The sequence below is a fragment of the Arvicola amphibius genome, chromosome 3 (assembly GCF_903992535.2).
Source record: "Arvicola amphibius chromosome 3, mArvAmp1.2, whole genome shotgun sequence".
Classification (NCBI taxonomy): domain Eukaryota; kingdom Metazoa; phylum Chordata; class Mammalia; order Rodentia; family Cricetidae; genus Arvicola; species Arvicola amphibius.
Window position 1 is genome coordinate 145,362,971 of NC_052049.1, and position 13,572 is coordinate 145,376,542.

General features: G+C 36.5%; 1 protein-coding gene across 1 annotated transcript in view; it reads right to left on the reverse strand.

Moving 5' to 3' along the window:
- Positions 1-383: 383 nt before the first annotated feature.
- Positions 384-13,572, reverse strand: part of Tinag (tubulointerstitial nephritis antigen) — a 95,047-nt gene continuing 81,858 nt past the window's right edge. The window contains exons 10-11 of the mRNA XM_038324171.1: positions 13,477-13,522; positions 384-518 (exon numbers count right to left, since the gene is read on the reverse strand). Coding sequence (XP_038180099.1) covers positions 384-518; positions 13,477-13,522 — 181 coding nt within the window. The remainder of the gene's footprint in view (positions 519-13,476; positions 13,523-13,572) is intronic.

Below are 13,572 nucleotides of genomic sequence, written 5' to 3' on the forward strand. Positions count from 1 at the left end.
GTGAATTTGCTTTTTGTTGTCTGACAGACTCCTCAGCTTAAGAGTGGGTTCATAAAATTTCTGAAAAGGAGCGATATGAAATTAAAACCTAATCCTGTCACACTGTGAAGAATTAAAATCAAAGGGGACACCACCATGAGAGCCAAATAATAACACTTGGGGAACTTCAATGGCAATTAACCACTCTTTCTTTTATTAGTAGTTTAACATACTCAGTAATATAAAGACAACAAAAGATGAGATCTTGGAGTAAAATAAGAAAAATAAGGAATGTACTATGCACACAACAGAAATGCAACCTTTCCATTGATGCAGAGAATCTTACATTGCTAAAATTCAATTTAATGAGTTCTTAAATGCATGACCTTATGGGAATTTGATAGCTATGGATCATCTGAACTTGTCAGTTGGCCCCATGCTGCGATAATCAATTTTTCAATGTCAGACTCATTTACTCCTCGAAGAATCCTAAAATAGCCATTCTCTCCCCATGACTTTCCCCAGGAATTGGCAGCAATCTGCAGGAAAAGACAAAAACATTAAAATGTTGAGTATTATACTTTGATATTTTTAATCCTTTCTATAAAAACAGAAAAATACTAGATATATTTAAATTACCTTTGACTTTTACAGATGGTAATGCTTAATCACCTAAACATTTTCTGAATAATGATCAAGGAATTCTATTACTTATATTACATTAATATCCTCATGCACATTCACTGACAAGAGCCAGAATTGATGTGTTTTCAAATGTGGTAGTACATTTGGATTGTAAACGTGATATATTATACAATCACCCAAGATGGGATTCTCCCTGAGGAATTCTGTAGATTGGGTTATTTTAGGAACAAAACTATGAGAAATTTTCTTAATTTGATAAACTGAGATAGAAACACCCACCCCTGAATATGGGCTTTGCCATTTCCTGGGCTGAACCCTGGGCTAAATAAGAAAAACAAAAAGGCAAGCTGAGAACTAGCATGTAGGTATTTTTTGCTCTCTATTCCTGACTATGATTACAGAGTGAGCAGCTCCCTCGACAGCTTGTGATATGAATTCCCCACTACAATGGGTCGGATTCTAGAAATGAGAGCTGAAATAAACCCTTTCTTCGGGTGTGGGATTCCCCTATGTATACTATGAATATGTTTTGTTGCCATTGGTTAATAAAGAACCTCCTTTCAGTCAGTGGATTACCAGAATATAGTCAGTCTGGAAAAGATATAGAGAGAGAGTAGGCAAAGCCAGTGAGATGCCATGTAGCCACTGCCAGAGGAGACAGATGCTGGAGCCTTGCCGGTAGGTAGGCTACAACCTCATGGTGATGCACAGATTAATAGAGATGGATTGATTTAAGATATAAAAGCTAGCTAGAAATACTCTTAAGTTATTGGCCAAACAGTATTACAATTAATACAGATTTCTGTGTGATTATTTCAGGAGTCTGGGTAGCCAGGAAATGAACAAGCAGTCTCAGCCAACAGTCTTCCCGAAATGTCTTTTGTCTGGGTATTTTGTCATATCAAATGGAAAAGAAAGTATGACACAGAGGCACGAGAGTTATGATCTATCCTGGTGTTAAACACCAGAAAACCGAAAACAAATGATATATATTATTCCGTGTTCAGGGGAGTTCCAATCTAATGAATTATGAGTAGCAGAAGTTAAGTGCTAAGATGGATATGCTCATTGAATACTATTGAGATCACCCTAGCTGCATCACATTTATTTGCTTGGCTTAGGAAGGATATAGACTGGCTATGTGAAAAGATTAGAGAAGGCTGTGCAGAAATTGACCAAATTCTCAATGTAGAGAGATTCTCTAGTAGAGGGAAACAGCAAAACGCATAAACACTAAGCATGAAGCAGTATAACGGAATTTATTGAAGTAATTATATTTTTAAAATTCTTGTTAGGTAGCTCACCCTGGCAGCAAACCTTAAATTCATCATAGAGTACATCATAGAATACAACCATCCTCAAACTTACTAAAGCTCATTAGTGTCCTTGCATTAAGACTTTCCTCCCTAGAACTAGCAAAATAGATATGAGCCACCAAGCCTGGTGACTGAATGCCTGCTTTCAGTTACATAATCTAATGAAGGCAGAGAAAATAAAGTATCTGAAAAAAAGTAAAATCAGCAGGAATTAGAAGCTGTTCCTTTATTCTTTTTCTTTTTAAACTCTGGGGATGATTAGAGAGCTGGGATGGGTCCAGAATAACTCCTAGATCTGAAGCTTGAGTGAGTAAGTACATTGTGAAGCCAAGGCACTAATGGAGTGTGCAGAGAATGTCATAAAGGCAGAAGAGGCACATGGAGGGAATTAGTTGACCACAACTAAATGCAGTAGACCAGCTCCGCAAATTAGAGACTTCATAACAACAGCTGCCACGCTTGGCTTCCATTCACCCTGTGCTGGGTCTAAGACGGAAAATGATCTTGGGTGTGATCGACACTGATATTCCCAAGGCATGTGGTGTTGCATTCAGCTTCCGCGGTTTTCTCCTATGAGAATAGACTCCCTCAGCTTCGGAAATTGTCATGACAACATCAGTTTTTTAAAAAACAGCCAATTATCATCAGCACTTCTTATTTTAGATTTGGCTTTTTGCCTCTTCAATCATCCCTGACACCTGAAAGGAATGTGCTCAAACATGGGTCTGAAATCACAAATTCAGTGTGGCTCCTCAAAGTTAAAATGGACTTTGAATAGCTGGAAATGAGACAGAGACAAAATGTGTGCCTTTGCAACTAGGTTCTAAACAAAATTCCAAGTCTCAAATGTTGGAGCCAGTTCCAATATATGAATATACTGGAAAATAATTTATATATGTATAACATATTCCCCAAAACAGAAAAATCAAATAAAATTCATCTCAAATGAAAAATATTTTAGAAACATTATTTTTATAGTGAAACTATATTTGTAGCATTGCACCTATTTTCATCTGACTAGCTGAAGATTAATTTCCATACAAAACTTTGTCATTTTATCTTTGGTGAATCTGGGGAGGACATGTAAAATTTGCTAAACAAATGCAAATTCATATGCTAATGAAAGTTGTGATGGCTAATCTTGGTTGTCAAACTGACTACATCTGGAATCAACTAAAATACAAACAGCTGGGTACACCTGAGAGGTAAATGAATCATTTGAAGTGGGAAGATCCACCCTAAATCTAGGATCCACCTTCCCGTGAGAAGGATCCACCTTCACATGAAAGGGCTCAGAAGAAGGATGCTTCTGCTTTTGTGAATTTGCCCTCACTTGCCTGTCAAGTTTCTCTATCTTCTGGCTCAGGCATTCCTTCACTGCATTAGAACCAACTTCTCCATAATTCCAATGCAGAAAAAGACTTGCAGCTCTCTAGGAATCTTTTGAGTCTCTTTGACAAGACTGCTACAATTCATATAGAGTCCATTCAAACCCCTCTTCAGATATCCTTAACTTTGTCACAAAGGGGGCAAGAATCATGGGGGATATGCTAAGTTTGACCTACCACAAAAATCCATTCATGATCTAAATGCTAGTAAATTAGAAATAAAATGAACTTTTCACAGTCTTATACAGTTTATCTTTAAGAAATCTATACCAATACCAAAGTTAATTTTAAAGTATGGAAAGCATTTCTTTTATCCTTTTATTCTTTTATCCTTTGTTTTATAGAACAAAGCAAGAGCGTTCATTATTACCACACCCATCAGAATTTCAATGGAAGTTCCTTAGGTTTCATTTAATGAAGGGAAATAAATATGAAGAATTCATAATAAGAAATGTAATTAATATACACAAGAGGTATAATTCTTTTTGGAGACCTAAATACTTCACCAGAATATTTTAGGAGTTCATAAATACTTCCATTAATCTTGTGGGATACAAAATTAACATATAAATACCAGAAGCCTTTCTATATACCAATTATAAACACATTGAGAAAATTATCAGAGAAATATTTCCATATACAATAGCCAAAATACAACAAACACACAAACAATAACAAAATTCCTGGAATAAATGTGACCAAGAAAGTGAAAAATGTCTACACTGAAAACATAAAAAGTGAGATTCTTCTGTTGAGAATTCTCTGTTTAGATCCTTACCTCATTTTTAAATTGGATTATATTGTATTTTGATGTCTAGTTTCTTGAGTTCTTTATATGTTTTGGAAATCAGTCACCTGTCAGATGTGGGGTTGGTAAAGATCTTTTCCCATTCTGTAGGCTGCTGTTTTGTCTTATTTAGTGTGTCCCTTGCCTTACAGAAGCTTTCAGTTTCAAGAGGTTCCATTTATTGATTGTTGTTCTCAGTGTCTGTGTGTTATATTTAGGAAGTGGTCTGTGCTAATGTGTTCAAGGCTACCTACCACTTTCTCTTCAGTCAGGTTCAGTACCTGGATTTACATTGAGGTCTTTGATCCACTTGGACTTGAGCTTTGTGCATGGCAATAGATATGGATGTATTTGCAATCTTCTACATGGTGACATCCAATTATGCCAGCACCATTTGTTGAAGATGCTTTTTATCCCCGTTGTATGGATTTGGCTTCTTTTCTAAAAAATCAGGTATTCATAGGTGTGTGGGTTAATGTCAGGGTCTTCAATTTGATTCCTTTGGTCTATGTGTCTGTTTTTATGCCAATACCAAGCTGTTTTTATGACCATGGCTCTATAGTGGAGCTTGAAGTCTTGAAGTAAGGGTTGGTGATGCCTCCAGAAGTTCCTTTATTGTACAAGATTGTTTTTTAGCTAACCTGGGGTTTTTTTTTGTTTTTCCATTTAAAGTTCAATATTGTTCTTTCAAGGTCTGTGAAGAATTGTGTTTGGATTTTGATGGAAATTGCATTGAATCTGTAGATTGCTTTTGATGGGGTTGCCATTTTTATTATTTGATGAGGTTGCCTACCTATCCAAAAGCATGAGAATTTTTTTTCCATTTTCTGTTATCTTCTTCAGTTTCTTTCTTCAAAGACTTAAAAGTTCTTGTCATACAGGTGTTTCACTTGTTTGATTAGAGTTACCCCAAGATATTTTAATTTATTTGTGGCTATTGAAAAGTGTGATGTTTCTCTTATTTCTTTCTCGGCCTGTTTATCATTTGTATCTAGGAAGGCTACTGATTTTTGAGTTAATCTTGTATCCTGTCACTTTTCTAAAGGTGATTATCCCGAATCTCTCCAAGACCTTTATCATGAAGGGGTGTTGAATTTTGTCAAAGGCTTTTTGAGCATCTAATGAGATGACCAGGTTTTTTTTTAATTTCAGTTTGTTTATATTGTGAATTATATTGACAGATTTTTGTATATTTAACCATCCCTGAATCTCTGTAATGAAGCTTACTTGATCATAGTGGATGATTTTTCTGATGTGTTCTTGGAATTGGTTTGCCAGTATTTTATTGAGTATTTTTGTATCAATGTTCATGAGGGAGATTGGCCTATAATTCTCTTTCTTTGCTGTATCTTTGTGTGTTAGAGTATTGGGGTAACTGTAACCTCATAAAAGGAATTTGGCAATGTTCCTTCTGGTTCTATGTTTAGAATAATTTGAGGAGTATTGTATTAGTTCTTCTTTGAAATTCTGGTAGAATTCTGCTCTGAAGCCATCTTGTCTTGAGCTTTTTTGATTGTGAGATTTTTAATGACTGCTTCTGTTTTGTTTAGGTTGTTTATCTGGTCTTAATTTAATGTTGATATATGATACCAATGCAGAAAATTGTTCATTTCTTTTAAATTTTCCAATTTTGTGTATACAGGTTTTTGATGACTTTCTGGATTCCTTCAGTGTCTGTTATGTACCCCTTTCATTTCTGATTTTGTTAATTTGGATATTCTCTCTCTGCTTTTGGTTAGTTTGGACACGGGTTTGTTTATCTTGTTGATTTTTTTAAAGAACCAACTCTTTGTTTCATTGATTTTTTGTATTGTTCTCTTTTATTGATTTCATCCCTCGGTTTGATTATTCCCTGTCTTCTTCTCTTCCAACTTAAAAAAATGTGGTATAGTCCTAAACAGAATATTCTCAACAGAAGAATCTCTAATGGCCAAAAGCCATAAGGTATTTCTCAACATCCTTAGTCATCAGAAAAATGTAAATCAAAATGACTCTGAGATACCATCTTACACCTGTCAGAATGGCTAAGATAAAAACACTATTGACAGCCTGTGTGGAGTAAGGTGAACACTTCTTCACTGTGGATGGATTGCAAACTTTCACAGCCACTTCAGAAATTGGTATGACAATTTCTCAGAAAATTGGGAATCAATCTACCTCAAGACACAACGATACCACTCTTGAGAATATACCCAAAGGATGCTCAAACATACCACAAGGGCACCTACTCAACTTAGTTCATAGCAGCATTATTCATAATATCCAGAATCTGAAAACAACCTAGATGCTCCTACACCAAAGAATGGATAAAGAAAATGTACATTTATACAATGGAGTATTACTCATCTGTTAAAAAAAAAAGATAACATCATGAAATTTTCATGCAAATGGATGGAACTAGAAATCATTCTGAGTGAGGTAACCCAGACCCAGAAAGGCAAACATGGAATGTACTCACTCGTAAGTAGATACTAAATGTGAAACAAAGGATAACCAGAACACAACTCCAGAGAAGCTAGGTAACAAGGAGGACCCTAAGAGGGACACATGGATCATCCTGAGAAGGGGGAATAGATGGGATCTTCTGGTCAAACTGGGGGTAGAAAGGTGGATGGGGAATAAAAACAGGAGGGGATAGGATGGTCAACTGGGGAAGGGATGTTTCTAGCCAGCTTTTCTTAACTTAAATCATTCCCATATACCTTTTGACTCTGAGCTTTCACCTTTCCTTACTTCTGTGTATCTTACTCCATGACTGCTGTGAAGCTGGTGGCTGGCCTGGGTTTCCTCCTCTCATCTTTCTCGCATCCCTTCTTCTGCTCTGCTCCCATTTAAGAACCCTGCAACACATGGTTCCTCCCTACCACTTCCTGTCAGCTACTTGCTGACTCAGCCTCCTGACCGCAGGTTAATTTTATTTAATCGAATAAATGTAACACGACTTTGCATCATTAAGCAAATATTTCACAGTATAAACAAATGTAACACATATTAAATTAATATTCACAACGAACACTAGAAAGTAGGAAGACTTCTCATGCATTAGCAGAATTAATATTATAAAAATGACCATTCTGTCAAAAGCTATATCCAGTTCAGTACAATTCCACTCTCTTCACAGGAATAAAAAAAAAGTCCTAAAATTTCTACAGAGTCTTAGAAGACTCCAGATATCTGAAATGATCCTAGCAAAATACTCAGTGTTGGTGGAATTAGCATTCCAGATTTCAAGACATACTACAAAGTGATAGTAATAAAAACAGTCTGGTATTGACTCAGAAAACAGACATGTAGACAAATGGAACAAAATAAGAAATCTAAACATTGCTCCACATAACTACAATCACCTGATAGTTGACAAAGTTGCCAAAAACATACACTGGAGAGAAGAGCATCTTCAATAAATGGTGCTGTGAAAGCTCAATGTCTACATGGAGAAGCATTAGATTAGACCTGGACCAATCAATCTGCATACAAATTAACACCAATGGATCAAAGACTTCAATATGAAACCTGAAAACACTAGAAGAAAATATAAGCAGTATCTCACAAGACATAGATGTAAGACAGGATTTTCTGAGTAAGATTTCATTAGTTCGTGAATTTAAAAAAAGAAACCACATTTGTTCAGAAATTAAGAAACTCAGAACTAAAAATCTTCTGTATGAATAAAAAACTTCAATTTTCTTGCAGATTAATTCTTCAATATTTCATTAAGTATTTTATAGTGACTATTTTAAGACCTACATGCTAGGTATTATTTGTTAATTATATTGAAATCTTTCTGCTATTGAATATTGGTTGTAATTTCCCTTGTTCATGTAAATTTTTAGTATGTGCTATATTATGCCATTTGGAAACACTGGTATTGTGTTTATTTTCCACAAGACATCCCCTTTCTGTATGGAGGAGAATATGCTAAGGGACTGATCCGTTCAGCACTGTAAAGCTTAAGTTGCTCAGAGACGAGAGTTTTATTAAACTCATTTCATATGTGCTTTCAAGTATTCCAAGATGGTCAGCACACAAAGGATCCTGAAACACTGAAGAATTTGTCCAGATTTTCCATCCGCTTCCTTGATGTACAACTTTGTTCCAGTGCTCAGTAATTATTTCATGGGGGGGGGGGGAGATGCCAGCTTTTGATCCCTCTAGACTTCAGTCCAGGTTTATTCACATTCTCAATAATGCTTTCTCTACCCATTGCAAAAATGGTTCTCAGCCTGAGCTTAGACTTACCAAATGATCCCAGACCACAGGAAAAGGTCAAAGATTCATTCAACTCTCATTTTAAAAATAAAATACGTTTAAAATTTGTAGTAGGTCCTCTATGTATATGTTATAACTGTTTGCATGGTGTTTTGTGGACCTCGCAACAGTGGGACTGGGTGTGTCTCTACTCTTCTGCCTGCTCCTGAGATTGTTTTCCTTTCGGGTTGTCCAGCCTCAGTGTGAAGACTTTTGCCTTGCTTTATTGAATCCTGCTTGACTGTTGTTTCTTGGAAGTCTGATCTTTTTGAAGAGAAAGAGTGGATCTGGGGAAGAGGGGAGGGGATTTAATTGTAGGGGAGGAAAGGGAAACTGTGGTTGTGGTGCATTGTATAGGAAAAGAATTTATTTTAAATAAAAAATGGAAAAATAAAAGAATTGAATTGTTGCTTTTATTTAGCTTTGTTTCTGACTTGCTGATATCTACTATGTTTTACCAAACAATGAAAAACATCCAACAACTGCTATTAGAAAAAAGGACTATGATGTTAATATTTTTAAAGTACATCACATAAACCTTCAGAAGGTTTTGTATTTCAGGGTATGTTGCAAAGTCAAATAAATAATAAATAAATATCCAAGAACCTTGATAAACCAACAATGGGTATAATAAAATGAAAGGAATGGCTGCCTTTACTTTTAGAAACACTTACTTTTCACAAACCATGAGGGTTAAATCTGTAGCCCTTTGCCTAGTTAACTGATTCAATGCACATGGGCAATACAGCTTCTCTTATTCCTCCTGCGCTAGAGTGATTGCTCAGACAAGGTCCTGAATTAGTCTCCAAGGACAGAACATTATCTCCCCCAGTATTTACATGCCAGAAGATAAAAAGCCCAGTATTAGAGGACATTATCTGGTGTTTGTCCAGGCCTTGAAAAGATGTATTCATATTGTCAAAGGCCAGGGCGATGTAATAAATGATGTTTTATTTTCCCTTATTCTTCAGGAAAGAATAAAACTGCTTTTCTCCTGAAAGTAACTGCAGAAATTCTCTGTTCTCTGTCATTTCAATCCTCAGAACCCATATTATAAAAGCCTGATGGAGTGGTGCACACACACAATCCCAGTGTTAGCAGAGGGAACATAAGTGGATCCCTGGAGCCTACTGCCTATTGGCATGTCTCAGGCCGGTGAGTGATACTGACCCCTCCAAAGAGTAGCAACAAAGGAACAACACTTAGGTTGTCCTTAGACCTCCACACCCTCACATGAGCACACACACACACACACACACACACACACACACACACATAAACACACACATACACACACAGAATGCATGTAGTAAAAATCTGAGAGTAAATATATGTGTGTGTGTGTGTATGTATATATAGGTATATATATATGTACATATGCATGTTGGCATATGTATCTGTGCATGCATCCATATACATGCCACTTATAGACTCTCAGTTGGAAAAGATTAAAAAGAAGATGAGAGCCGGGAGGTGGTGGCGCATGCCTTTAATCCCAGCACTCGGGAGGCAGAGGCAGGCGGATCTCTGTGAGTTCAAGGTCAGCCTGGTCTACAAGAGCTAGTTCCAGGACAGGCTCTAAAAAAGCTGCAGAGAAACCCTGTCTCAAAAAACCAAAAAAAGAAAAAAGAAAAAAAAAAGAAGATGAGAGAATTTCTTATTTTTTCCAGTGTATATTTCCTCATAACCATTCAGCAAATAACCATTCAATGTTATATGTTAATAATTGTTATGAATTAAATACATCAAAACATGGCTTTCTCTAAATATTATATTATTATGAAACATTATATATTATGAAATAAATTCATTCAATAAGAATCTCAACATAGGAGCTTAACTGAAAATATTAAAATAACATTTTCTTTCACAGTGTTTTAAACTATAAGACAATAATATCATTTTAGAAGTTTATAAAATTTTTTCCAGTGAGTGCAAATTCCAACAATGACTTATATTTTATATTCATTCTGCTCTGCCCATTTAAATTAAGATTCTGAGGTACAGATTTTTTATTTCTAAAACTGTCTTTGGACTGGAGGTTTATATGAGATTGACCCCCATATGCTCATTCATTTGAATACTTAGTTGTTGGAATAATTTGGGATGAGTTCGGAGGTGTGGTCTTGTTGGAGGAGGTGTGGTGCTGGGGTTGGGTTTTAGTTTCTAAAGCATTGTTCCATTTTAAGTCTAGAGCTCTCTCTCTCTCTCTCTCTCTCTCTCTCTCTCTCTTTCTTCCTCTCCTTCTCTCTGCCTACAACTTGGACTCGTGGATCAAGATGTAAATCGTTAGCCTTTCTTGCTGCATACCTTTGTCCTGCCATCATGGACTCTAACCTATTGAAACTGTAAGTCCCCAAATTAAATATTATTTTTATAAGTAGTTTTGGCCATGGATTTTTTTCACAGCAATAGAAAAGTAAATGAGATACAAGTTGCTATCAGGGACTGCAATGTAGAGTATGGAATTTCAGTTAAAAGGCTTCAGCAGGAAAGCAACTGGGCTAGAGACCAATCTTGCAATATTTTGACCAAAAATATAGATGTCCTTTGCCCTTGTTTTAAGAATCTTCCTGAGGCTAAATTGAAATGTGAATCTAATTTCCTTGGTGGAAGAGATCTCAAGAGAGCCTAATATTAACTCTATTGCATGGTTATTAGTAATTACCATTATACAAGTCTACATAAAAAGAGAAATCATGCCCCCCTCTCTCCAGAAGCAGCGTGTGCGCACGCGCACACACGAGAGAGAGAGAGAGAGAGAGAGAGAGAGAGAGAGAGAGAGAGAGAGAGAGAGAGAGAGAGAGATTAAAGAAAGATTAAAGTAAAGAAAGAAAAGAGCACCAGCACCAGGAAAATTAATGCTGGAGTCAAGGCACGTGCTGAAAGAGATGAGAAAAATTAAAGAAAGGCCTGTTTCAAAGTGGAGTGAAGGGAGGGGTGCCCTCAAGGCAAGCAGCCATCCAGCTAAGCTTCCAAGTTGTACAAAGGAAAGATCTAATAAACAACAACAGAGGGAAGGATATTCAAATGTGATTCAAGAGGTCCAAGCTTCATTCCAAGAATCCAGTCAAATTTGTCTTTGTTATCAACATGTTCTGGCATAAGGATCATAAAAGACACATGGGTAAAGGGTTGTGGAATCTTCCTTAACCATAAAGGAGAACTTCTGAGGTCAGGTTAAGGCAGGGGAGTCCTTCCGTGGAGGCTCTAAGTGGTATTGAAAGTATAAACTAGATTGATTGGAGAATCCAATATGTTGTAGATGCCAGGTCCTTGAGACATCTGCCAAGGAGAGTTTCCGACAAGGAGTGTAACCAGTTCAGTAAAACTGCAAGGGTAGAATGATCTAAGTCCTTTGATATGACATGAAGCTACAGAGTTGGAGTTTTCCCTGATGGGTTTGGTTTTGTTTTGACCCAATATTTCTTTACTATGTCTTCCACTTTAGAATGGCATATTCTCTGTCATTATATGTTAGAAGGATATAATTTGCTTTTTCGATTGTATAGAGTTACAGTTAAGAGAGTTCTTTGAGTCTCAGAAGAGACTTTGAACTTATACTCTGCTGAGACTGTGATAGACAATGGAGGATATTGAATTTGGACTAAATGCATTGTGTGTGTGTGTGTGTGTGTGTGTGTGTGTGTGTGTGTGTGTGTGTGTCCGTCCATATTTAATGAGGTGTGTCCTCGAGAATGGGCTTTGAGTTTTCAAAAGACTTGAACTATTCCCAATCTCTCTCTACCTGCTTTGTAGTTGTGTCTCAAGATGTGACCTCTCAGCCACTACTTCAACTTGACACCCGCTACCATGCTCAACACCATGAAAGTCATGGACTCTAACACTGAGACCATAATTAAATTTTTTAAATATATGTTGCTTTGGATGTAGTGATTTATCACAAAAACAGAAAAGTGACTAAAACTCTCTGCTCTGTGTGTGTGTGTTTCTCTCTCTCCCTCTCTCTCCCTCCCTCTCTCTCTCTCCTCTCTCTCTCTCCCTCTCTCTCCCTCCCTCTCTCTCTCTCCTCTCTTTCTTCCTCTCTCTCCCTCTCTCTCTTCTCTCTCTCTCTCTCTCTCTCTCTCTCTCTCTCTCTCTCTCTCTCTCTCTCTCTCTCTCTCTCTCTCTCTCTCTCTCTCGTGTGTGTGTGTGTGTGTGTGTGTGTGTGTGTGTGCGTGCACTGCTTCTGTAGGTAAAGCCACTTGCTGAGAAACCTGATAATCTGAGTGAGTTTGGCCTCTGCAGCCAACATAGTTAAATGAGAAATTTTACTTCTGCAAATTGTCCTCTGATAGCCATTTGCTTGGTGTGGATGATTCATGCCCATACATATAAACACACACACGTAAAATAAATAACAATGTAATTTTTAAAACTTAAAAATCAGCTCAGGATAATTAACTGCATTTATTATAAAACCAACTGACTATTTTTATCAATACGTTCCACCCTTACCTGTATCTTATTAGGGTATGTTACTTTGGAAGTAGTTTTCTTTTAGACGGGGTCTCTTGTAACCTGAGCTGGATTTTTAATTCACTCTGTATCCAAGGATACAATGAACTTTTTATACTCCTGTCCTAGCTATCTAAGTGCTGAGATAATAGGTATTCACCAACATACCTGGTAAAAGTCCATGTTACTTTTGAGACTAAATGCTAACACTTTCCCAGTGAAGACTCATGTGTGTATTATAATTGGCAAAACAAAACAAAACAAAAAGACAAAAAACACTTTTAACTTCTATAAGGTCTGTATATATGCAATATATTATACTACATAGTTAGGCATGATATTAATATAGGAAAAGCCTTGTTTGTTGATATGCATACAAAATGAATGAAATACAAGCATTAATTCAATCTAGATGATAAAAGAACAAATAGTTTTCCTGTTGATTCTCAATATGAAAAAAATAAAGTCAAATTCTTCTTTTACAACTTGAAAGCACTGGACTTGAAGAAAACAATTATTATAATACAAACTGTTATAATTAGTTTTGTGCTAAAACAAACTCCGATGTGAGGAAAACACTGTAGGCTGTGATTACATAATATGAACCTGGGAAAAGAGGGACTGGTTTTCACTTCTACTGGAAGGCCTTACATACCCAATATTTTTCTTTCTTCCCTTGTGCTCCTCTCAGGGTGCCCCATCTACAAATAATAACAATGATTAATTAGTTAGCACATTTGCTTTGTTCCTC